This window comes from Cyanistes caeruleus, chromosome 7 (assembly GCF_971803275.1).
Source record: "Cyanistes caeruleus chromosome 7, bCyaCae1.hap1.1, whole genome shotgun sequence".
Classification (NCBI taxonomy): domain Eukaryota; kingdom Metazoa; phylum Chordata; class Aves; order Passeriformes; family Paridae; genus Cyanistes; species Cyanistes caeruleus.
Window position 1 is genome coordinate 18,543,054 of NC_141707.1, and position 23,716 is coordinate 18,566,769.

General features: G+C 37.9%; 1 protein-coding gene across 5 annotated transcripts in view; it reads left to right on the top strand.

Annotated features, from left to right (window-relative positions):
• The first annotated feature begins 3,798 nt into the window (after positions 1-3,798).
• The window catches only part of CCDC141 (coiled-coil domain containing 141), a 62,333-nt gene continuing 42,415 nt past the window's right edge, over positions 3,799-23,716 (top strand). For 4 of the 5 annotated variants that reach the window (XM_086897000.1, XM_086896995.1, XM_086896999.1 and 1 more), the window contains exons 1-6: positions 3,799-4,184; positions 9,575-9,807; positions 11,251-11,373; positions 18,310-18,501; positions 20,103-20,211; positions 22,031-22,284. In XM_086897000.1, coding sequence (XP_086753126.1) covers positions 9,706-9,807; positions 11,251-11,373; positions 18,310-18,501; positions 20,103-20,211; positions 22,031-22,284 — 780 coding nt within the window. In that variant the 5' untranslated portion in view covers positions 3,799-4,184; positions 9,575-9,705. Of the gene's footprint in view, positions 4,185-9,574; positions 9,808-10,572; positions 10,678-11,250; positions 11,374-18,309; positions 18,502-20,102; positions 20,212-22,030; positions 22,285-23,716 lie in introns of those variants that run through there. The other variant, XM_086896997.1, reaches the window with a different exon arrangement.

Genomic DNA, 23,716 nt, shown 5'->3' on the forward strand with positions numbered 1-23,716 from the left:
GCAGCTTTCATGGTGCCTCAGCCACTTCCACAGGCAAGCCTTACAGCATGGTTACTTGATATTTAATGTGATTGTGTGATATGAGTCTGACTTTCAGAGCCTTGGGAACATGCCATATTTTAAACTGGCACTAAGAGCAGCCTGTTCTTTTCCTTAACCCTTGTATACAGCTCTGTGTGCCTCACTGGATGATAGATAACTGCAAGCTGGGCTCAGCAGGGTGAGGATGATTGTGCAATGTATTCAACACATTTGAGTGCTACTCCACATATCAGGGGTGATGATGTGAATGTGATGCCCACTGTCTGCTTTACATCACTCGGTGCCTCTCAGAGCGTGGCCTTCCTCCTCTCCTCCTCCCCAAGACTGATGTATCCTCAGGAACATGGTAATATGGTGACATGTAAGCCAGGGTTAATATTATTGCTTTTCTTGAAACAGCATCCAAAGGCTGCAGTGAGCCACATGATCAATGAGCCTTGTTGGCTTTTTATTTCCCCTCGTTGCATGTGGCCAATTTGTTAGGTAGCTGCTGTTTGCAGGCATCATTTCATGGTGCATTGCCTCTGTAGAACCAGCCACACATGAAGAAGCCAGGGCATTTGTTCCTGCAGGTGGCAGAAATGTGAACTATTTAAGTGATTTTGTATTCACTGTTAGCTGTTACCTCTTTTCTAGGTATTGCTTTGTCTTCTGGACATTTATCAGAGGTATGTCCACATCTATACCACTGAAGTCTCTTCTTTAGCAGCAGTTTCATCAAAGACTTCGCAAGTAATCCAACAGACATTAAAAGAGTTTCGTCATTGTTTTCAAAAAAGTGTTTCCTTTTGGGATGAAATGGTTGTTATTGTCAGTGTGTGTTGGGAGGGGGTGACAGCTGCATTCCCCACTTCACAGAGTTACTAGAGAGGAAAATTCATCAATATTAAGGAGTGGCAAGACATTATAGTCATGAAAATCATGCACACACATGGAGAATATAAAAAGCACAGCTGAAATAATTTCCACCATAGAACACTATGATGATGGGGTTTTTTTCCCTATACAGAGTAGTGAGACCTGAAGAGCAGTAGCAAGCAAAAAAAGAAAGGTGGGAAAACAATTTGGTGAATGGTGTGTTTCCCATACAGTGACAATATTTATAATAATCTTTTGGCTTCAATAGGTGGCCTTTAATGTTTTGGAAGATCAAGCTTATCCTTTGAAGTCAGTTAATCAAACACCCTGCAAAAAGGAGGAGTATTCACACAGTGAGAAAGACTAATGTAAAGAAAGGAGTTTAATTACAGGATGCTTGTCAAATATCACATGAAGTGAACAAGTGCACCTTCTGGAGCTGATCCAAGGTCCTTGTCCCTGGGATGTGCAGACAAATCCAATAAGGACATGCTGATAGATCACCACTACAGCCAGCTGAAGGTAATGATATTCTGTGTACATCTCTGGGGAAGAGAGGCTTCTGGTGATGTTACAGCACTGGCTGCAGTGGTGTGGAGAAGTGTCACCTGGGCTGCTATGCTTTTGAAATCAATCCCTTCAGGACCCTGGGCTGTGACAGAAATCTTCCTGAAGCAGCTCCCTGTTCAAGTGCACTTGCCGAGGTCCTGCTCTGTGTAGGGTACCCAGTCCTGGTGCCCAGGTGAGACAAATGTGCGGAACACCAAGTTAGCACAGTTCTCTATGCCTTATGGTCCCAGCTCATACACAGGCTGTTGCATGCTCTCACGGGAAAAGACGTGAGAACACCTTGGATTCTTGTATATTTGTGTGGGGAGAAGGAATAATTCCTGGAACAGTAGAGGCCCAGCTGTGAGCACACTCTGGAGTAGCAAGCATGGGCAAAGATGACTGATGGCCCATTATGAGGTTGAAGGACATTGCCACTCCCTGAGAAGAGTTTCAAATAAAAGCTGAAGCTTGCATGGTGAAAATGAGAGCTTTTAATCTCTCCTTTTTGCTGTTAGTTCTTACCCAAGAAAACAGCTGAAGGCTCCCATCCCTACCCCAAGCAGTGTAGGGCAGTGGGAGATGACCACTTCTCAGTAACCAAGACCTACAGAGCAGGTTCAAACCCTCAGAAGAAGGGAGGAGAACACCTCAATTTTCAGGTTCTGGAAGAAGAAATCAAAATCACCAGATATGACACAGAAAAGGTAATGCTGTTCTAATGGTATGACATGGCATCAGCCTGCATTCAATTTCCCATACTCAGAGCTTTTTTGCAAAGCTAGACAATAATAAAAGCCACTCCAGAACTATTAAAAAAAAAAAAAAAACAAAAAAAAACTTTGGGGATTTAATTTCTTAAAGTTTTCACTAGGATAAACATACATGCATTCCAGACACAGGATTACACCATGGTGTCTTGTAGTCCATACTGTCATGCAGGCAGCTCACCCATCACGGCATCCCTTGGAAGCAGCATGAGGAGCACTGATCGATGTCAAGTCTCCAGCATCAAGTTTCTGTCCCTTGAACCTCTCTTTGGCAGGTACCCACCTGCTACTGCAGACAGCAGCACTCAGATCCAAAGAGCTGGAGCACCCAGAACAGGGAAGAAATCACCTGCTCCTGGTGATGGTGTTTTTGCTATGGATGGCAAACTGTGGTTCTGAAACATGCAAATCCATCTTCACGGGTCTTTGGTGTTTCACCAGTACTGAGCTGGGGTGGGGAGGGGAAGTTTCCTTTCGTTTTTGGGTTTTTTTTTTTTTAATTAGGCAATGCTTCCTAGATTTATGTGGTACTTGAATTCTGAAGTGTTACATGCTAACCTTTGTAGAGTGGTCACCTAAACTGGGAGTATCCTTGGGTAAGCTCCCATTTGTTTAACAGAGCTCCAGGCAAATAAACTGGGGTGGGGCTGGAATTCCAAGATTTTCTATCCTAAGTATGTGACAGAATTCGGTATTTACCTGAAAGGGACAGGCAGGACCTGGTATGTGCTCCGTGTTTGAGGTATCAAGGTCTGGAGGAGGGCAATGTGTGACCAGGAGTGTCTTCACTTCAAGAAGCAGTTATGCAGGATGGACTTATCTTCTTAAAACAAAACAAAGCATGCTATTTATAACCTCACTGATAAATGACTTTTAAAAAAGGATTCTCTAAAAGACTCTTGTAGTTCTCTAACACCTAAAATTCAACTGCTCTGCTGAATATTTCTTTTCTGGATCAATATTGGAGGTGTAAAGTAATGTTCTATTAGAAGTGTGGCTGGGAAACATATTTTTGTATATGTTCTAAATTTCTGAAAGTTGTATTCACATAACTCAACTTTTCCAAACAATAGCAACAATATGGCTTTTGTGGTTTTGTGTAGTTTTCATGGTTGTATCTATTTAATTAGTCCCCTGTTAACTGAATGGCTTATACTGATCTTTTTGCATCGCTGCTTGATGATTGTGTTTCATAGGTCTGAAGAGAGACTTTTCACTTTTAAAAGATGGTCCTAAGAACCCAGGTACACTGCTTGAGCACTCTGAACAGTCTGTGATTTTTAACAGATGTTTTTATCATAAGTTTAATACATACAATTGTATTTATGTATAAACATTTAAAAAAAATAAGCTAAAACAGTTTTTTTCATGCAACTGAAATGTAAATGCAAGTTCAACATAGAAAATAGAGACATGGGCCCAAAGTGCTACCATGATAAATTATCTTATTAGTAGTTCTAGTTAGTAGCTACTCTGAGAGTTTGATGTAGATTACCAATCTGTATCTTAATCTTCCTTCTTTACAGAGAGAGAGTAGCCTGTCTCACGTCTATATTTGGTGCAGAGTGCATACTCCACTATGCTAACACACCACATCAGGAAGGAATTTCAAATGCTCCCAAGGAATTTAGTAACAAAAGTCCTGTTGGCTTTCCTTACATGCATGGGCAAGGGAACATAGTAATCCCGTGTAATAAACTCTTGCTGCTGCTGCTGGAGCCTGAGCACCGGACTAATGAACCCTCTGATGTCTCTTCACCCTCCTGACAGAGCTGAATATCCCGGGCCACCGTCTTTGCTGCCGACCTTTCAGCTGGGCTGAGCTGTGTGTGTGCCACCTGTGAGCTGCTAGAACGGCTCCACTTCTGCGTTCTCCAGGGCAGAGCTCCGGAGGCTGTGCAGCTTTTGCTTTGGACGACACCCAGGGAGACAGAAATGCTGAGCTGCTCCAGGGGCGCTGATGGGGTAAGTCTGTTCTCCGGCTGATTCCGAGGGAACTGGAGAGCCTCCCTGCCATTTCTGCAGCAAACTGAAGAGGATGTGCTGATGTCCTCACCTGGAATGTGAGAGAGAATAAGACATGATCCCTTTGCAATTCACACTTGTGAACTGGTTTCTATTTTGTTTGCTTTCTCTTACCCCATTCAAAAGTTAAAGTTTTCACAGTCTATATTTTGCCATTGTATTTACACTCGAATAGTCATCAAGTCACTTCTTTCTTGTCTTTTCTCTAGTTGTCACTTTAGGGAAAGGTGTAAATCCAACTTGTATTTTTTACTGTCCGTGGTAGCAAAATCAAATTAAACTTGCTAAAATATATGATAGCAAGTAACTAATATGTTTCAATTTGGAGAAATCTGTTCAGATGGTTTGACTTTGAGATACAGATGTTAATCACTCAGAGCTGTCAATGGCTTCAGAATTACTGCAGGGGCCCATGTTCCCCTCTCTTTTCCTTTCCTCAAAGTGCTTTCTATCCTCTTCCTTCAGTTTATCATTGTATGAAACCACCTCAAAGTTATCTGCAAGTCAAGAATCTAAAGAATTTTTTTTTGCATGGGATTAGTTTTAACAAGGAAAGGAACTTCTTTCTGAAAGCACTAATGTGTTAATCCATTCTCAGAATAAGAAATTTGTTTTGCTGTAGGGATTCTTAAGCAGAAAATCCAACACCTCAGTTTTTTGTGCTGTCCATCTTGAATCATATTCTAAGATAGCAAGATATGAAGAAAGCAGATGAGCACATTACTGCCAAATTTAGTTGTTGTTTATTAATTATTATTATTATTTCTGTATTTCTGAAAACAGGATGGTTATACCTTCTTCTAGAATTCAAGCCTAATAAATAAATGTAAGAAGCAGTCCCTATGTGCTGCATACCTCTTTATCTTGTATATAAGACTAATAAAGAACTGGAAGACATTTTTTTAAATAACAGATGCTAGAAAGATTGGTGTTTGTTTATATAACATTTACAATCTGCAGCTGTACATTTAAAGGTTATATGAGCTTTCTTAAAATTAATTTGGAGGCTGAAGTGACATTTAACTCTAGTTAAATTTGCTGGATCTTTTCTATCATTCAATAAATAATAGAGATTTAGGTACTATTTATTATTTACAGGTTCTAGGTACAAGTAGCATGTGTACTTTGTGGAAATCCTCTAAAAGGGATAAAAAGGGATACAGGAAAGAGCAAGCTTCAGGATGAAAGAGCAGAACATGATAAATTGATGACTGAAATGTTTCAGCTGTCATTGCTCCCCATGTCTGTTTACTGTATGGGTTTTTTTAAATGTTGTTGTCCTTGGAAGCAAACAAATAGTGATTTTTGCTCTTACCATTGCGCTGAATTAGCAGTGTTAAGCTGTTTGCTGGTTTCTTGATCTCTGCTATACTGCTGGTTTTACAGTTTGCAGTGTTGCTTTCTCTTCTCTCACAGAGATGTTCAGTATGACAGGGATAACTTTACTTTTGGTATTTTCTCTGTTTTGTGTGATGGTGCTTTTTGGGAAGCTTTTTCTTTTCATTCTGATTTCTCAGTGTGGTGTGAAGTGTCTTCAGGATAGGTGATGAAGGAGAAAGAGTAGAAAGGTTTTTGTTAAGGTGATGCAGAAGAAGAATGGGAATATACAAGAATATGGTTCTTCACTATAATTAGATGTTTTAAAATAAAGTTAATCTGGAACTATTGTTTCTGGAACTGAAACAATACTCCAGGCTACACAGACTGTGCTCTTGAAACTTTTTGCTGGAGAGAAGCAGGTTCTCAAATCCTTGGGCACCTTTTCACAGCTGTTTCCTAGCCCTTAACTGGGACTTCTTTCTCTTTCCATGGTGGCAAGGACAGAACAACATCCTTTTGGGACCCAGGATCCTTCCTGGGCTACTTTAGAGTCACCTTTTCCTAAGTTCCTGGGCTCTCAACTGACAGGGAAATGCCTTCTGCCTGTGCTGCAGCGCTTACCTACCTGAAGTTAATGTCATTGACCCTTTCTCTCCCTCCTGCCCTGCTCACAGCTCCTGTCCTGCCTCCAGAACTTGGCAGCAGTGACCCCTCACTGCTGTGGGGCAGCCAGGCCCGTGTGGGTGCCCATCACTCCCGGCTGGGAGCCCTGCTGGGGCTGTGGAGTAGCTCATGCTGGTCCTTCCCCTGCCTCTGGATGCAGGAAGTTTGTTTGTGCTCAGCCACTCTTTGTCCTGTCTCTCTGGCCCTCAGTTAAAGAGGAATGTCTGCAAGCACCGTGGTTCCCTTCTGTTTTCTGTCATCCTTCTCTCCAGGGCAGCTCTCTGCAAGAAAACTTCCTTCCATCTCAGTGTTCAGAAACAGACGATGTTCCAAGCTGCTGTTCCCCACAGGCCATCCATGTACTGCCTGACCTCTGGGAGCAGGCACCTCTCTATCCCACCTTTGTCCCCTGACTGCTGCCAGGGTGGTTCTTATCATTCTTGGTTTGGGGTTTTAGGTTAGAATTTCAACCAGTTTGTCACCCTAGAAACTTATTCAACCAGTGTATGGTAAAAAGGAACCTCTTCCCAGGAGGAAAACGTACCTTTTGCTCAACACTCACCCTTGATGTGACCTCCTTGGCTGTGTATGCCTGTTCTCCCAGGAGTGAGACAAGGAAGAAAGAGGAGACCCTCTACATTTAGAAACCAGTCAGAGTGAAGGACCTTGAGTCTTTGAGGCTGCAGGGAGTGAACTTTGTCTTTCCTGGAGGCATTTTCATAGTGCGCTAATAGCTCAAAAGCTCTCAACAGAAAGAAACTCATCTCCAAGAAATCAGACCCTTTTTCTCTGTATTGCTACCAAAACTGTGATTAGCATGCTTTGCTTGCTATACATGAGAAAAACCTGTGGATTGGACACCTGAAGTGTTGAAAATGAAGTGAATTTTATCATTACCTCTCAAATCCTTTTTACGGACAGTTGTTCCAGATAATAAATGGCATTATTTACAGTAGAGAGACTTGATCTTTTTTTCTGCTTTCGTCAGATTGTTTCCTTTGTTCCTTTGTTCAGTTTTCTTGTTTCCTGTGGACAGCTGGTGAATGTTCCTTTCTTCTTGTCATTCTTACTCTCTTTCACACAGCAGTAGCAAAAGGAAAATATTTCTCTCTCCTGACACAAATAGCCCGCCTTTTTCTGGCTGCTACCAGGAGTTTTGTTTGTTTCAGACAGAGGAACAGACAGATAAGTAAACAAGACAGAGAAAGGCACGCTTGTAAAATTTTGTTCCCTTGGACACAGCTGAAACTGCTCATCATGCAATGCCAAAATCCTTTTATTTTTCTCCCAGGGTCTAAGATATTTCTCCCAGTGCTAAGATATGTTTTGATTCCTTGATAACTTTTTGCTGTCACTACTCTGATGTTTCCCTGTCTCTATCTTCTATGCATAGCATAAAATGAATAAATACAATATCCATGCATTTGTTATCATACATTCTGAATCACTTGTCTTGGTTGTTGCCAAATTTGTTTATAGTCAACTTCTTGAGTGAGGCATTTTTCCTTTATTTCCAGCTGTCAGCACTATGAAAAATGATACCTCATTTAACTTGAGTGAAAAACAGCTCTTATGTCTGGCTACCCCAGGGAGATGATGGATTGGCCCAACTTGTGCCATGAAAAAATACACTTAGAATGCTCTTCTGAGAGAACAAAAACTCAAGGACATAATACCAAAATTGGTTTGCAACTCTTTTTGTAAGAGTAAAAAGAGGTTTGGCTGTTTCTTCCTAATTAGTTTTTCCAAGAGCCAAGCGCTGTTTGTCCTCCAAGTGCAGTCCTGCCTGCAGGGTAAAAAACCCAGGTTGCTTGTCTTCTGGAATATTTTTTTGAAAGCTGGAGTACTTAGCAGGTTTTGTAGAATGGGTCTATCTTCCGGCCAAACCAAAATAGGTCTCTCTCATGTTTCAGTTTTGAAGTTTTATTTAGGAATTCTGTCTTCCAGGTTTTGTGTTAGGATTAAATATTAAATTTTTGTTCTTCCATACTTATTACAGGAATACATACAAGTCCCAAGGAGATTTGTCTGTTATTTCATTGCAGGGTCCCTGGGCCTCTTACACAGTTTCAGAAAACTGTGTGATGTTTGTTCCTTGGTTGGCAGCTTGAGGGTTCATGGTTGTGTTTTGGCAGAAGGGATGGATTTTGCTTTTCCAAGCCCGTTTTGTTCAGCACAAACCACAGTAAAGGGCTTCTTCTTATCCTGTTTGAAACCTATGGTTTGAAGGTGGTGCTCAGATTAAGATTATAATCTGCCAATAATTGGAGGGGGAAGAAGTGAATGAACAAAAAAGAAAAATCCCACCTTGATACATAAAATGAAATTTCCTGTAACTACCTTAAGTTTCTTCTAATCCAAACTGTTTTAGAATTTGCTTCCAGATCTTGGTTCCATTGCAGGTGTGCATGTCCTTGTATGCAATTAGAAATCTAATTTATATAAAAATGTATTTAATTGTTACATATTTTTAAACAAATCTAACAAGCAGATGCTTTAGGGGAGACTTATGCATGTATTTTCTTGGGTGGAATTGTTTTTCCAGAGCCTAAACACCAGTGTCACTTTCTCAGCTGTTCTGTGGAAGGAAACCCAGCAGCTGCTGTCACATAGTGTGGGCTACTTGTGGCATGCTTTGGACTAATGGCAAGAAAATAAATATGTCAGACCAATATTGTAATCTAAACATGTCTAATAATTCCCCATACTAAATGAAAAACTTTAGCAATGTTTAAGCAGCTTTTAGAGAGGTCTTGTGCTCCTTCAGAACAAAATGAAGACTCCAGAAACAATTTAAGATTAAATTGAAAAGCAGGTAATTTATCTTAATTTTAGGAATCAAATATTCCTTAAGAGTTCAAGGTACTTGGTTTCCTTCTCTGATTGTCAAGGCCACTATACCTTTAAGTATTTTTGGATTTAAAATCCTCTGTTTTGATTTAGCATTTGACTTTAAACAGGATAAGGATGTGTATACAAGACTGTGATTCAGCGGGAGAATCATGTCGAACATACATATTCAGTAACTAGTAAGCGAGAAAGTATTTTACTGGTATAATGTGAAAATGTAGATTAGGTAGTTGCATGTTTGAAACCTGGTAACACTGGGTTTGTCAGTATAGAATCAGTGGTAATTTTTTTCTAGCTGTTTCAATTTGAGAACTCTTTTTGATTTGGTTAGCTGGTGTCAGGTGATGTCCATGGAAGAAGCCCTTCACACTTCAGATGGTGACAAAAAAGAACAGGCAGCTTAATGCTACCAAACTAGGGGTGTGTCAAATCTCTCTCAAGAATGATAAACTCAGTGGAGTTGTCTATTTTTAACCTCCTGTTCTTTCCTTTGGCAGACTAATCAGTGTTAGCTGAGCAGTTTCACTGAATGAATCCAGGCGACTCTGGTGCTGTCTGAAATGAGCAGTGGACCCTGAGAGAGCGTCTCCAGTCTGCTCTGATGTGAGCAGTCCCTCTGTGAAACACCATGGCAGATGAAGCCAGCTCGGAGCAGAAGCCTTCTACAACCACAGTCAGTTCAGTTGCTGTGCAGGCTGGGGATGCCAGCATTGTTATAGCTGTGCTCAAGGTAAGGCAGCAACTGCTGGCATGGCTGCTCTTGTCTTTCTGCTACTCCCTGATTAACACTCCTTCCAGACATTCTGGGTAGAAGTAGCTAGCATAAAATGATAACACAAGGCCATCTGATGAGTCAATACCTAACAGCCTTTTCTTGGAAGTTAACACTTGTTTCTGTTCACAATTACTCCTGGTGGCTTTTGGGTTGCTGGCGTTTGTTTTTCAAGTAGGAAAAATAACTTGGTGAAAATATGTAGGGTCTTAGAGGGGAGAAATTCCTCTTACTTTTTAAAAAGAGTTAAATGAAGAATGGCATAAAAATGTGTTTAAAGCATGATGATTGTAGTTAAGCCTCCCTGAGTTATTTTAACTTGTACTCAGCAATAACTTTACACAACAAGTGACTATATAAGCTCCACAGACGAGGTATTTTCTGGGGGGAAGAAAAAGGTCTAAACTTAATACTTTTGAAAGCTGTGAATCCACAGTCCCACATGTCTCAGTAAAGCCCTTGTGTGCAGACAGTTGTGCTTATCAGCACTGAAAGGCCTGTTTTGTGAGTTGGAATCCACACCTTCAGTTGGCGTAAAATTCAACATTGGGAATAAATCTGGATGCTAGTAATGAATCCCAGCTGGAATTTATTGGCAGTTTGATTTTTCATTCTCCAGGCAGCCTGGAATATGTGCTAGTCAGCCATTAGAGTTTGTAACACAGAACAAGGCGATAATGAGTTGAGTTGTCACCTAATTTAGGTGATTATTCAGGATGGCTTACCTCAGTTGTGGGAAGGATTTTTCGTGGTCAGTTTTCACCCTTCTTGTGAGGTGGAATGCTATTGCAGGGGAGTAATTTCACTGCAAGGAGACTCAAACTGAGGGTGAAGTCATTTGCTTTTCCTCCCTGTGGTGTGGAACCATGCTAGCTTCCAGTGACAACACAGCTTCGGTCCTTATCAGAGTCCTTTGGCTCCTGCTCCAAAGGCTGCTAAGTGTCCCTGCTGCTACTTGTGCAATGTCTTGTTCCATGTATTCAGTACAGACCTACACTGGACCGATGTGGTAGAAATAGGATCTGAGTCCATGGGTTTTGCATCTGCTGTAACATATTTGGTACTTCTGCTTGCCCCTACTCACCCACCAAATTCACTCAACTATCTGTGTCATCTTCAGCTGGAAGGGGAGATGAGTCAGAGAAAACCTTTTGTCTCATTCTGATAATTTTACTCTTTATGGGAAAAATCAATATTTGGAACGCCTTCTGGAAAACACTGGTCTGGGATTTTGTTACCTTTTTCAAATGAAGTTTATACTGTATTCTCTGTGACTCTGTTGTGTGTATGGTCCCTGTGCTACTAGGACCATGGAAAGTATGTGTGAGCTGAGAGTCTGTGTGAGTAAATAAATGAAGGAAACCTTGTGTTCTGAAAGCTGTAATTATTTCCTTATTACAGTGTGGAAAATGGGTGAAGCTTCAGCTAGCTGAATCAACACCAAATATATTAGAAATTGGCAGCAATCAAGATGAGACTAAAAAACTACTTCAAGATCATGAATTCCTCCTGTCCAAGCTGAAGGTAAGGTGTGACAAGACCATAAAAAATTCCTCAAATCTTTACAGTTCAGGTACAACAGCTGATGTAGCTGCCTGTGCCTCCTACTGCTGTATGGTGATCAGGTTAAACTCCACACAGAAAAAAATGTGTTCAGCCTTTGTAAGCCTGAAGTAAATATTCCACAAATACTTTAATTGAATCTTAATTGATGTAAATTGCTTTGGGAATGATATTGTAAGATTGAAACAGTTTGTCTTAATCTAGGAATATTTTAGTTAAGTAACAGCCCTAAAATCAGATTTTGGCATTCCTGAGTGCAGATTATAGGAATGGTGGCATTTGGGCAGGCTAGCATGAAAGGACTGAATAATTTTAAATGTGGATGTCTGACACTGAGAGAAGTCTGAAGTCACCTAAAAAGAAGTTTTGTTTTAATATTCTGATAGGGCAGTTTGACTTTATATATGTAGACAAATAAATTAACATCTTTGAAGCTATGAATAATAACTTACCTATTTAACTTTTAGAGAGATTACATAAACATGAGATCTGAAAGAACAAACATAATTTGGACAGGATCAAGAATTTGATTTAATACCAATGACTATGTGCTTCCCCAGTCATGAAAAATACCCAGTGAGTGTGAGGTAATTCAATAGAGTATATAGAGAATGTAGCCAATACACTGCTTTGTGGGGATTTTGAAGAGTATGAGCAATAGAATTATGGAAAAAACCCACCAAACACCTAAAATCAACCAAAATATCCAAATCCTAGAGAGGTGGTTTTGCTTTCCTTTTGTATACAAGTGCCTCATCTTTATGGTCACTAATCCAACATTTGGGAGTTCTTGGAACAAGTTCCTGTATCCTGTTTGAGCAATTCAGAATTAGCTGAGTGCTTGCATACTGATGTCAGGAAGAAGCTGATTATTTTTCTCCTAATTTTCAAATTAGTGAAAATTTGAAGTGTGGAAAGAAAATAGAGTAATTCCCATCTTTGAAAGAAACTCCCATATTTGTAAGAAAAACAGAGTTTCAAATACCATTTTACTAACAAGTCAAATCATATCAGAAAATGTATTATGCATAAATGTTAAAGAATGCTTCTCATCCAAATACATTGGGAACAAATACAATTATTTTCTGTTTTATGCCTGTGATCCTTGCAAAATTTGGAATTAATTAATGAATAGCCTGTAAAAGAATTAAGTTCAAAATGACTACTTTTTCCTCAATAATATGAGCTGTGCTAATAAGGGACTGCAATGTTGTAATTCTTCCTGGCTGTGCATTTTTCAGCCATGACCATTTGTGACCTATGGTAAGCTGTTAACACTTGTCAGTAATTACTTAGTCTAAAATCACTAAATCACTCATAAAAAGTTTTTCCAAGATGGATTCTCAGTTTTTAGATATTGTTTATTGTAATTATTTTCCACTTAGTATTTGATAATGAATTATGCCTTAGCTGTGTGAAGATGGGCAATTGTTTCTCCATTTATTTTTTATTTTTACAAAAAAAAAAGGAAAATAAATCCCAACAACTACCCATACTTGATAAGCACATGCTCAACTTTGCTGATTAGACTAACTCAATTCAAAATTTAACTTTTGTGCAGGTCAGGGAAAAACTCTTTAATGAGTAATGATTCAATCACTAACCTATTGACTTTTGGAAGATAATTTATGGAATAGTTGTTCATTCTGGCATTATCTCATGTTCTTTATCAAACTTGTTCCAGGTTTTGATCACCCCTTTGCTTTTAACTTCATTATTCCCATCCCAGTATATTAATTGGAAGTTATAATCCAAATATTTAGGCCAATTTCTTTTGTCAGCTTAATATGTTGAAGATTCACAGGTGTAAGGAAGGACAAAATCTGGCACAGTGATCAGTTTACAGTACTTCTGATGCTAGAGGAAAAGGAATGTAATCCAGCTCAGTATTTCAGTTTTGACTTGGCAATGCTAATTTGGTTTAAAAAGGCCAGACAAACAGTTGGACACTTATTAAGGCAGATGGTACTTTAAACACTAATTGGAATAGACTTGTTGAAAGAGAAAATAATGATTTCTAGATAATTTTTAAAGTTCTTTTAATGTTCAAATTATAGTGATAAAAAATTGGTGTGTGATCTTCAGGGCCATAGGGAAAAACATATCCACAATACTTTGCTTTGATAGAATATACTCCACCATATTAATTACTTATTTACATTTGTTCCATTAAATTTAGGAATTTGGAACACCCTACTACTTAAATAAAAAGCAGAATACAACTTTTGAAAAGGGCCCCACTTCAAATGTTTATGGATTAGGAAACAGATGTGTTATTATTAATAGAGCTGAAAGAATAAATGTTGAACAGGAAAGATTATAACTGAGACTAAACAGAGAATATACATACAATGTTTACATCCAGCTGAAAGTCCCCTCAGTAGTCTTATCTAATATCATCTGGTTCTAAGCTAATACTTTCTGTTTCTGTTTTGCTGAATCAGACCATACCAGGGTTGTTGAAACCATCAACTTCTGAGATTTCATGCAAGTCTCTTTCCCCATATCTGACTCACCTTTCTTTAGGTAACTTTCAGCAGGTTTATATGTCCTGAAAACATATATATGTACATTTGGATGTCTCATTCTTCACAATTTAGAAAGAAAAATGAGAAGAATCAAACCTATAAAACCTGGGACAAAACTTCCAGGAGGTGAAATGATATAGGTTGCACTTTGCAGAGACGTTCCTCTGCCATTATCCTGTATTTCTAACAGAAGAGCTACTTGGAGATAACATTTCTGAGTGCTTGGGTCTCTCAATATCAAAACTTGCTGGATCATCTGGAGGAAAAAAAAAAGCAAGAAAGAGAGTGTGTGTGTGTGTGTCCATAACAATGTTAAAATTCCCCATGAGGCATTCTTGGCTTGCTTCCAAAGTTCTGGATTTTATCATGAGAGAGACTGTGGCAGAACAGCCACAAAAATGAAGTGAATCTAGCCCATAAACTTAAGTTTAAAACCATCATCACTATTAATTTGGCTCATGAACCTGAGGATTGCTCCTAATTGTTTTATTTACTTTAATTCACAAAGCATAAATTGCAAAACATTAATTTATATGCTAATAGCCAAGAGAAAAAAATTAGAAAATGAGATTCTTCAAAAAGCACTCATATAATACGCTCATTTTTTGTGTTTGATATCTTTAAAATAAGCCTTTCACTTATTTCAAGCAAAGATGTTTCCAAAATGCTTATTTTCCAGTAATTTTGTTATGGAAGAAATTATTTGTTAATATTTTCTGAATTATTGGCAATTAGTTGTTGAGGTGCCCAACAGTACAATTAGCAGCAAAGTTCATCTGCATTTGTGTCAAACCAGAGCTGATTTTTTGCAAGTGATTTGAACAAAAAAAAAAAAAAAAAAAGAGGAAAAGTTAAAATGTAATAAATATCTTTTCTTCAGTGTTAGTTCAGCTCACTCATCACTTTCAATATTTGTACGAGCAAAATTCCCAGCAAAATAATATTTGTCTCGAAGTATCTTTATGACTATTTTCTGTTTTCAAGTTAACAACTGTGCTGTATAATCTCAGCACAGCCTTTTAGCACCAACTAAAGGTTAATTTTAGCAGCATCTCAGTGCTAAGAGAATGGGAGGGTAGTTCACACCTCTGAAAATTCCGAGTTATGTAGTCAGTGTACAACAGCTCAGGAAAGGCAAAAGATCATTTCCCCCTCTCATTCCTTGTTCTTTTAACAGAAGGAAAAGTACCCAAATAATGGACTGTGAACAAATTAATACAAGAGCTGTACTATCCAACACAACTTACCTAAAATACTTTTCTGTCTTTGCTACAATACCAGAGGCAAATGTACCCCGAGAAGGAGTGGGGGGAGAGGTGTGGCTGTGCAGCAGCTGCATCACCAGGCAGCAAAGCATTCCTGCTGCAGGCCTGGGATTGCAGCCACCCAGCATCCCCTCTGACCCTCTCAACCACAGCATTGCTCCCTTTCAGCTACCAGAGCTCTTCTTCTGCTAGGGTAGAATTAGACTTATCATAGATATTTAATAGGAATTGAAATTGGTCTTTGTTTTTAGAGCAATGCTCTTCTGACATGGTTTTACTGACAGCAGCAGAAGTTGCATGTTTGCACAAGCTCCTTTTTGACTACATGCTGGGAATTCCTTCTATTGTCAAGCTCCATTCCAGCTTCTCAGAGTCCAAAGTCTTTTATTTTTTTTTCTTTTTCTGTTCACAGGGAATGAAACATGAGATTCCAAAAGTGTTTGAAATAATTTTAAGTCTTTACTGGAAAGCTCTGTTCAGTTCACTCAGTTGATGAAAACATCATAAAAATTCTTCTTCTTCATTAAAATTATTTCTGTGCAATATTTTGTTTTTCATAAGTCACCTTTTTTTTTTAATGGAAATACATATTTTTTCTCTTGCTAAGTTTGCCTCTAGATCAAGAGACACAAGTTGGAAAAAAGGAAATACTAATTGGATATTAGGGAAAGAAAAATTTCACCATGAAAATCAATTCATTCTAGAACAGGTTGTGCAGAAAAGCTCTGGATTTTCCATTGTCAGGGATATTTAAGACTTCATGGGCTAAGACCTTGAGCAACTAGAGAAAGGGGTTAGATAGATGACCCGAAAAGTCCTGCCCAAATTGTTCCTTGAATGTGTTGATAAAACACTTATATTTCAAAGATAAAAAGTAGAAAACTTCAGTCTACTTAATTTAAAACAAACTGTTCACATATGTAGTATATAGAAACATAGTTGAGGATAATTTTTTTTTAAAATACACAGTAACTAGTGGCTTTGACAATTGTGGGAAGCATAATTTTAAACTCATGCCAATAAAATCTTAATATCACTCTGACCATCTTAGGCAATTGAACTGTTTCTCAGACAAAGAGTAGTTTCCTGTAAAATATTTATATATTTTTTTTAGTCTCCTCAAAAAATAACTCTTTCTGTTGCTGAGGAAACAGACAATATGACAACTCTTGTTACACTATATTTTTTTTTTTGTAGCATTACAGGAATTATTATTTGAAGGCAATCAAATACACATGCATTTTAAATGAGTGAACCATATTCAATCCATGCTAAAGAAAAAATTAAGTCTGTATTTGAAAGCTTCCATTAATCAGTTCTAAATATTAAAAGGCTATTACACATGAACAGTTGCATAATTCTTTTTCTTTTTTTGTAACTTTTTGCACACTAGTTTTGCATTTCATTAAATGCAGCAGGTTGGTTTGCTTTAACCTTCTAATTTTCTTTGGTTGGATTTGAATTAATCTCATAGTAACTGAATTTTAAAGGATGCAGGAAGCATGACTGATAGTCTTTGAAAACTATATCAGTTTTCTCTGTGTTTCAGGGATTAGCTGTGCCTCACAGCTAATCAGTTACTAGAAAACAGAGCCTACTTGTCAGGGATAAATGGTAATTAACAACCTGTTCAGAAAAAGGGCTTCTAAAAGAAGAAAATGTGCTTCTGGGTCTGTTACCATTTGTGTAGCATTCATCTTGAGTAGTTAGGAAAGATTTAGCGTTTGAAATGTCTTTTAAATATGTTGAAGCACATGTAATATTAGGATAAAAGCATACCTAGTTTTATTTAAAAATATAAAATGGTCAGCTTTTTAAAAAGCTAGTCTTTGCCAAGAAATTCCAAGTGGAACTACTTCAGATGTCACCTGCTTTTCTATAGTGTATTCAGAACAGCAGTGAAAGTGGTCTGATCAATTTGGTAAAACTAACCTAGTGACAAGCAGTTTGGGTGTAAAATTCTGAGAATATTTTACCTCTTTTGTTTCAATACCAGCATTGTCATGACTATAATGCTTCTCATTAATTGTTATTAAGATGCTGAGTTAGTAAAGAGATTATCAATATCTCATATATTCATTTAATTCCTATTGTATTTTACAGAGCCAGCCTAGAATGTTAGTAATATCTCATGTTGGATAATTAATGAGTGCCACTACTTTTACAGAGTTGTTGTGCATGTAACAATTTTATGTTTCATCAAGAAAGAAACACCATAAAGACTTCCCTTGGAGTGATTTACTTTATCAACTTTTTATCCAGTAGTATATGAGTGGCCTTTTAAATTGCCTAATAAAATGTTCACATTACATATTAATTTGGTAGCACCTCTAATAAAAAAAAGTGATGCTTTATTAATTCATGCTCATAATAAAACCCACGATGGGGGTTGAGAAGAGCACAGAACAAATGTTAAGCAATTTTTCTGACACACTAAAGATTTGTAACATAAGCTGGAAATGGGCCAGCAGTTATCTTCCTTGTGGTGAGATTAATAAAAGGAATGGAACACAGAAGAATTATTTTGACAATAGAGCATTATTATTTGTTGGCCAGCTTGAGCAGTGCAGCAACCTGAACTTGAAACATTACATAATTTAGGTGTGTTTTTTTGAGAATATGTGCTTATGTTCAAACCACATTTGTCTGGATTGCCCTGTAGTCATCAGAAACTTATGATTTAATTACCTCACAAATTTCTAAAACTTCTAATGCCCAGTAGTGTAATATGATGACATATAAAAGAGGAATCAAAATGTCTGCACTGCTACCACTTTAAGGAAGACAGAGTTGTGCTTATGGAGATGTAAAAACATTGGAGTGTAAATATTAGAGATAACATGATAAATAACTCTTGTTTGTATGTGAATTTTATAAAATTATTGCCTCTTAAGCGCAGATGAAATTCAGAAGCTTTGCTATAAAACATGTAGAGACAGCTATACTCCTATCACTAGGAACTGGAAATAAAGAAGGAGTAGGAGGTTTGTGGCTCCTGTACAGACTCACTGTAAAAATATCCTGACACCAGTATCAGCACAGTGTTTTGGACTTTGTATACAGATTTCTTATATTTGGTTTGTCTTGGTATCTTTCCTTCTCAGGCTTTGGAAGACAAGGTGTGGGACCTGCTGCATGAAGCAGACAAGGTGGCAGACGAGAACAAAGAAAAGAGTCAGGTTTATGATGCCATGGCAGAGACCCTTGGGGATGCATGGGATGCCCTCATCATCATGTTAGAAAAGCGACAGGCACTTCTGGAGCTTACTTCAGTGTTCTTTGAAAACGCTCTGCAGGTTTGTGTTTAAATCAAATATGTGTTAATTTGTAGCCACCCTCATCTTACAGGTACTCTGACCACTGTAATTTTAATGTGTTTTGTATTGTTCATTGCATTCCTAAAGGTTGAGACAAACAAGAAAATTAAAATCTTGGGATGCATCCTTCCTTTTCCACCTTTTGGAGAGTACACAATGAAGCTGAACAAAAAACCATGTAGACATTAAGAAATATTGTAGTCATGATGTCTTCCAAATTTGTACTTGACAGAAAATGCCAGTGGAAAGTGGAAATGGACCAAACCCTAAAATATTTATTTCAGTGGCTATGGACATTCTGCAGAATATCTTCCATTCCTTATGTTTAAAATTACTTGACATTGAAAGAACTTATTCTCAGGTGCTTTCACTAATGCACACCGATGATTGGTGTGAGAAACGACACTCACTTTTAAAATTTCAAAGGTTCATTAAACCTTAACAGAATACAACAAAAGGACTGAATAAGGTGAAAGAGCAGCACTGGGAGAGTGGAACTAAACCACCACATGCTCCCTCACAGAATGGCTGCTCCCCTTTTTATTCCCCCAGGGGTTGCATCAGGTAACTCTGGCCGCTCCCAGACTCTGCCAGTCAGCTCTTCTTCGCAGCTCATGGGAGCAGACTGCTTTCTTGCCACTTGGGTGGAGGTCAGCTGTTGCCATGCCCTGCCCCCTGGTAACAAGCCTGCCCTCCTCCCAAATGCCCAGGCTACCATGGCTGTCCAGTGGCAACAACACAAGGGAGAGGGGAAAGGGGGCTATGTGGAGAGCAAATCACAATAACGTAGCTATACATCAGTGAAACTTCTCTTAATGTAAGCATGATATTAATCCCTCAATTGTGAGAGCCAGCCATTGCATTACCCATCTATAATAATACTGGTCAGTGAAGGTTTTGCACCAAAATATCCATAAGCCTAAATACATAAAGCAAACATTGGTCTAATATGACAGTCCTTTACCTGAGACTTCGATGTACAGATGGACACAAAAGAACAACTTTGTGATTGCTGTTTACCCATTTCTCTCTTATCCTAATTCACTGATACAGACAAGGAGATAAAGAAGAGAGGGATTCCATACCCTGCAGGTTTGTGCCCACTCTGTGTAGCCAACTGTCCCCACATCCTGGAACTCCAAGAGTTTAATAATTCCCCCTGATAGTTTTGTTTCTATGGTATGCCAGTGCCACCTGTAAGTTGCAGAAGCAACCATGGGATTATTAACTGTCCTAAATCCGAGATCAACAATCTACTAATTATTGTGTCCTGATAATCTGTATTGTACAAAGAAATTAGATTTGGCATAAGGCTTTGTAGGAAAGATGATTCACAAAGTGGCAAACTGTAATTACAGATTGTGTCAACTAAAATCCTTCAATCAATCAGTACCTCAAAGTAAAAAACAGCTCAGGGGTATAGAGGCCACAAAGTATCTGTATCTGGCAGTCACTAAAAATGCCTTTCTCCAAGAATTTTCAATTCTTATGAACTTTCACAATAACACAGAGATTATGATGTAGTTACACAAAACAAAGTTACAGTGTGCTTCTCTCTGTCCTTTGTTTTCTGAATGCAGTTTGCTGTTAAAATTGACCAAGTTGAAGATTTCCTGAAAAATGCTCAAGAGTTTGACAATATTGACTCTTTGAGAGAACTTCTTCTGCAGCAGGAGCACCATACAAAAGGTACAAAGGTATTCCACTCCTGAGAGCATGTGGTTGTGCACTGAGTTCTTGAGGGAGTCATTTTATTAGTTCTGTGCATATTTAAAAAAAAAATAAAAATCTTGTAACAATACACAAATGTTCTGTTTGGAAAAATATAATGGTGAGATAGATTTTAGCAGACTTGCTGAAAGATGTGAAACTCATGGTTTCAAGCTAGCCTTTGCACCTCCACTTCAACAACTTTCCTGCACATACCTTTGCCCATAGTTTCTTCTATGTGAATTCTTTTTCTTTATTCAGGCTTCCATGTGAAGCACCTTCTACCATATTGTGGCACATTCAAATCAAAAAGAGAAAAAAATTTTTGGAACTAATCTCATTGTGTGGCTACTTCAGACACCTTTACAATTCCATGTGATTCTGCATTTTTTAAAAGTCTTAAAACTCCATCTTTGTCATTTTATCAAATTTTGTTATATGATTACTAACACTTGGCAGAATATCAATTAGACTTTATTATTCACCAGTGGAGCCCTAGCTAAAATATTTTTAGCTACCCTGAACATTAGGTATTCTTCCTGGCAGGCTGAACAGAGAATCCAATTTAGATAACTCTAATATGGGTTTTGGGTCTTCCAAACTTATCTTCATGGGAGTAAAGTGATCACTGCATACCAATTTAAACTTGAAGAATCTGGCAACAATTTACTGCTGAGAAGACAGTCTATGACAGTAGGGATCAGATTAAATGAATTGCCAGAGAAAGACTGCTTTGATGGCAATAAGCCTTTCCTCAGATGGGGGAAAATGGCTGAAACTTATTGACTTCTTATTCTGCCCTAAAGTAAAATAAAAATTTTGAAAGCTGATATTGAGCTATTTGATAAAAACAGTGTTTTCTGTAAGAATTATACTATCTACCCACTCCTAAGAAATGTGGCCGAAAATACAACCCTGAGCAGTATGTGATAAATAGTTTATCACAAATGTTTACCACTCTGGAATTAAAAAAAAAAACAAAAACAAAAAAAGACAAAAATGGAATGAAAAAGGTGAAAACTTATGAAACATATTTGCTTACCCATTTCTATGTGTATTCAATTTTGGATGGACTGAAATGAAACATTTCTGATTAATATCACTTTTCTGAAGGGAAAAAGTAAAATGGACAGGCTTGTTGCAGTGAGCTCATGGAAACTAAACTATATGACTTTAGGAAGCTGGAACAAAGGTTTGTCACTAATAGCTCATTAAAGTGAAACAGTCCACTGACTTTTAACCCTGAATGTGTCTAAGTATAGATTATAGAAAGAAGGTAAGAGTTCCTGATACTCCTGACTTACTTATGTTCCCAGACATGAGAACACTTTTTTCCCAATGCCTATGAGGGATATAAAGACCTAAACTTAGCTTGGATCACTAATGAAAAACTGCAGAGGGTACTGACCCACACGGGAAGTAGGGTAGAAAATTCCACTTCAGCTTACCCATAGGTTGGGAAGCCATCAAAAAGAACTCAGTTTTGAGAAAACAATGACATTCTGGGTTTTGTTTCTACACCATTATATATGTGTGTGCATGTATGTTTGTGTATACACCATTGTACTTTTTTAGGTTTGCATAAAAGCTGTCCAAATTGAAATATCTAGGTGTTTATTTATCTCTTCTAAAGTTCATGTTCATGCAATGTTCATTCATGTTCATGCAATGGATGAAAATATGTTGTGCTCATGTATACAAATAGATATCTTGAAAGATACTTGAGTAAAATTTGAAATATGGTTCTAGAATCACAAAGCATTCTGGCTTTTTTCCTGATGAAATTCTGTCCTTACAGAACTTTTGCAGAAGTCATTTGCTCTTTTAAACAAAAGCCAAGACCTAACTCAGTTCATAGAAGAGTTCAAATGTGAGGGGCCAAATGCAAACCCAGAGCTGATTCAAGGAGCCCAGAGCAGCTGCTTGAAGATTGACAGTCTCCTTGAGATGCTGCAGGACAGGAGACGGCAGCTGGACAAATTCCTTAGGCATCAACGCCAAGGACTCGAGCAGGTTCTGCAAATTTGTTTGTGGCACCAACAAGAGAGCCAGGTAAGACACAAAATATCAAGGGAAATCACAGTATAGAAAACAACCAGGCAGCTGTTTTACAGTACAAACAGAAACAGAGATTAAATATAACTATTAGGCTAATATTTCTGGGCCCCCTCTGAGGAAATCCTAACTTTTGAATGTTTGACTGATGTTAATGGGAGTTAAGGGGACACCGAGGAAGCAGAGTACGTGAGACATGCTCTGCTGTATAGAATCTAAGAGCAGGTTTTCACTCTTTGTGTTGCCTCTGCTAGGCACAACTGTGCAGTCTAGGAGGATGCACAATCTGTGTGCTGTTTATCTCTTATTATCAGATTATGAAACACTGAAAATGCAACATCTCCCTTTGATCTCTAGCTGGAATGTGGTGCTCTGATAGTCATGATTGTAACGTGTTTCTTTTTCAGAATTTTCAATGTGTGAAAACATATTTATTTTACATAGATTCCTTTATGGAAGTGTCAGCATCATATTTTCTGATATCTCCATTAATGAAAATCAAAGGCAGATTGGCCTATTTTATGCATAATTAGTTATCTTTGGAAGAAGAAAGTAATTAATCCATTCAATAATTATTGTAAATGAAAGAAAAATCTGATTCTTGAAAAACAGGAATAATTTTGGGTTTCAACCAATCAAGGAAAACCACTGTCTTTTTCAAAAAGATGTGTTCACCTTGCCTCCTTTGTAATCCCTTCAGCAAAATCACTGAAAGTGAAATTCTGTGGGTTTCTTGCTTATAAAGCAAGTTGAGAATTCTCATCCATTCCTTCAGAGCTAAGGTAGCACAAGGAAATCACTCAGAGGTATTAGCTGTAGTGGAAGGCAACTGATTAAACTCACTGTAATGGAAAGGAATATTGCCAACTGGTAAAGGGGTGAACAATTTGCTATAACAGGGTTTAAAAATGACTTCTTCCTCTGCCTAACATTACAGAAATACTGGTTTGTTTTGCTAAACAGATACATGATAAAAAAACCCAGGCCTAATTTACAAAGAAATTTTTATTTCCCTTTTAGCACGGTTTTTATTGTCCACTCAATTTATTTGTATTTTGATGAACCCATAGCAAATGTTCCGTGAAAATGTGCTTCCAGAAAAAATGTTTCAGGCAGTAAGTACACATCTGGAGGATATACTCAAGAAATGAAGGCTTAGTATTAAAATAATTTCCTTACTTCCCTAGCTCTGTTGGACTCATAAAGTGAACACTTTTTATGTATAACTGAAAGCATTTCCGACACATTTTAAAGGTTTTTTTTTAATTTTTTATAATTGCTTAAATTTATTAAAAAATAGCACAATTCTACATGAGCAGATAAAACAACAACAACAACAACAAATCTCTAGTGGGCTATTAAAATCTGTAGTACCTAGAGTACAGAAATTCTTAGCACGTTGCCTATGATCTAAGTATAGTGGTGATTT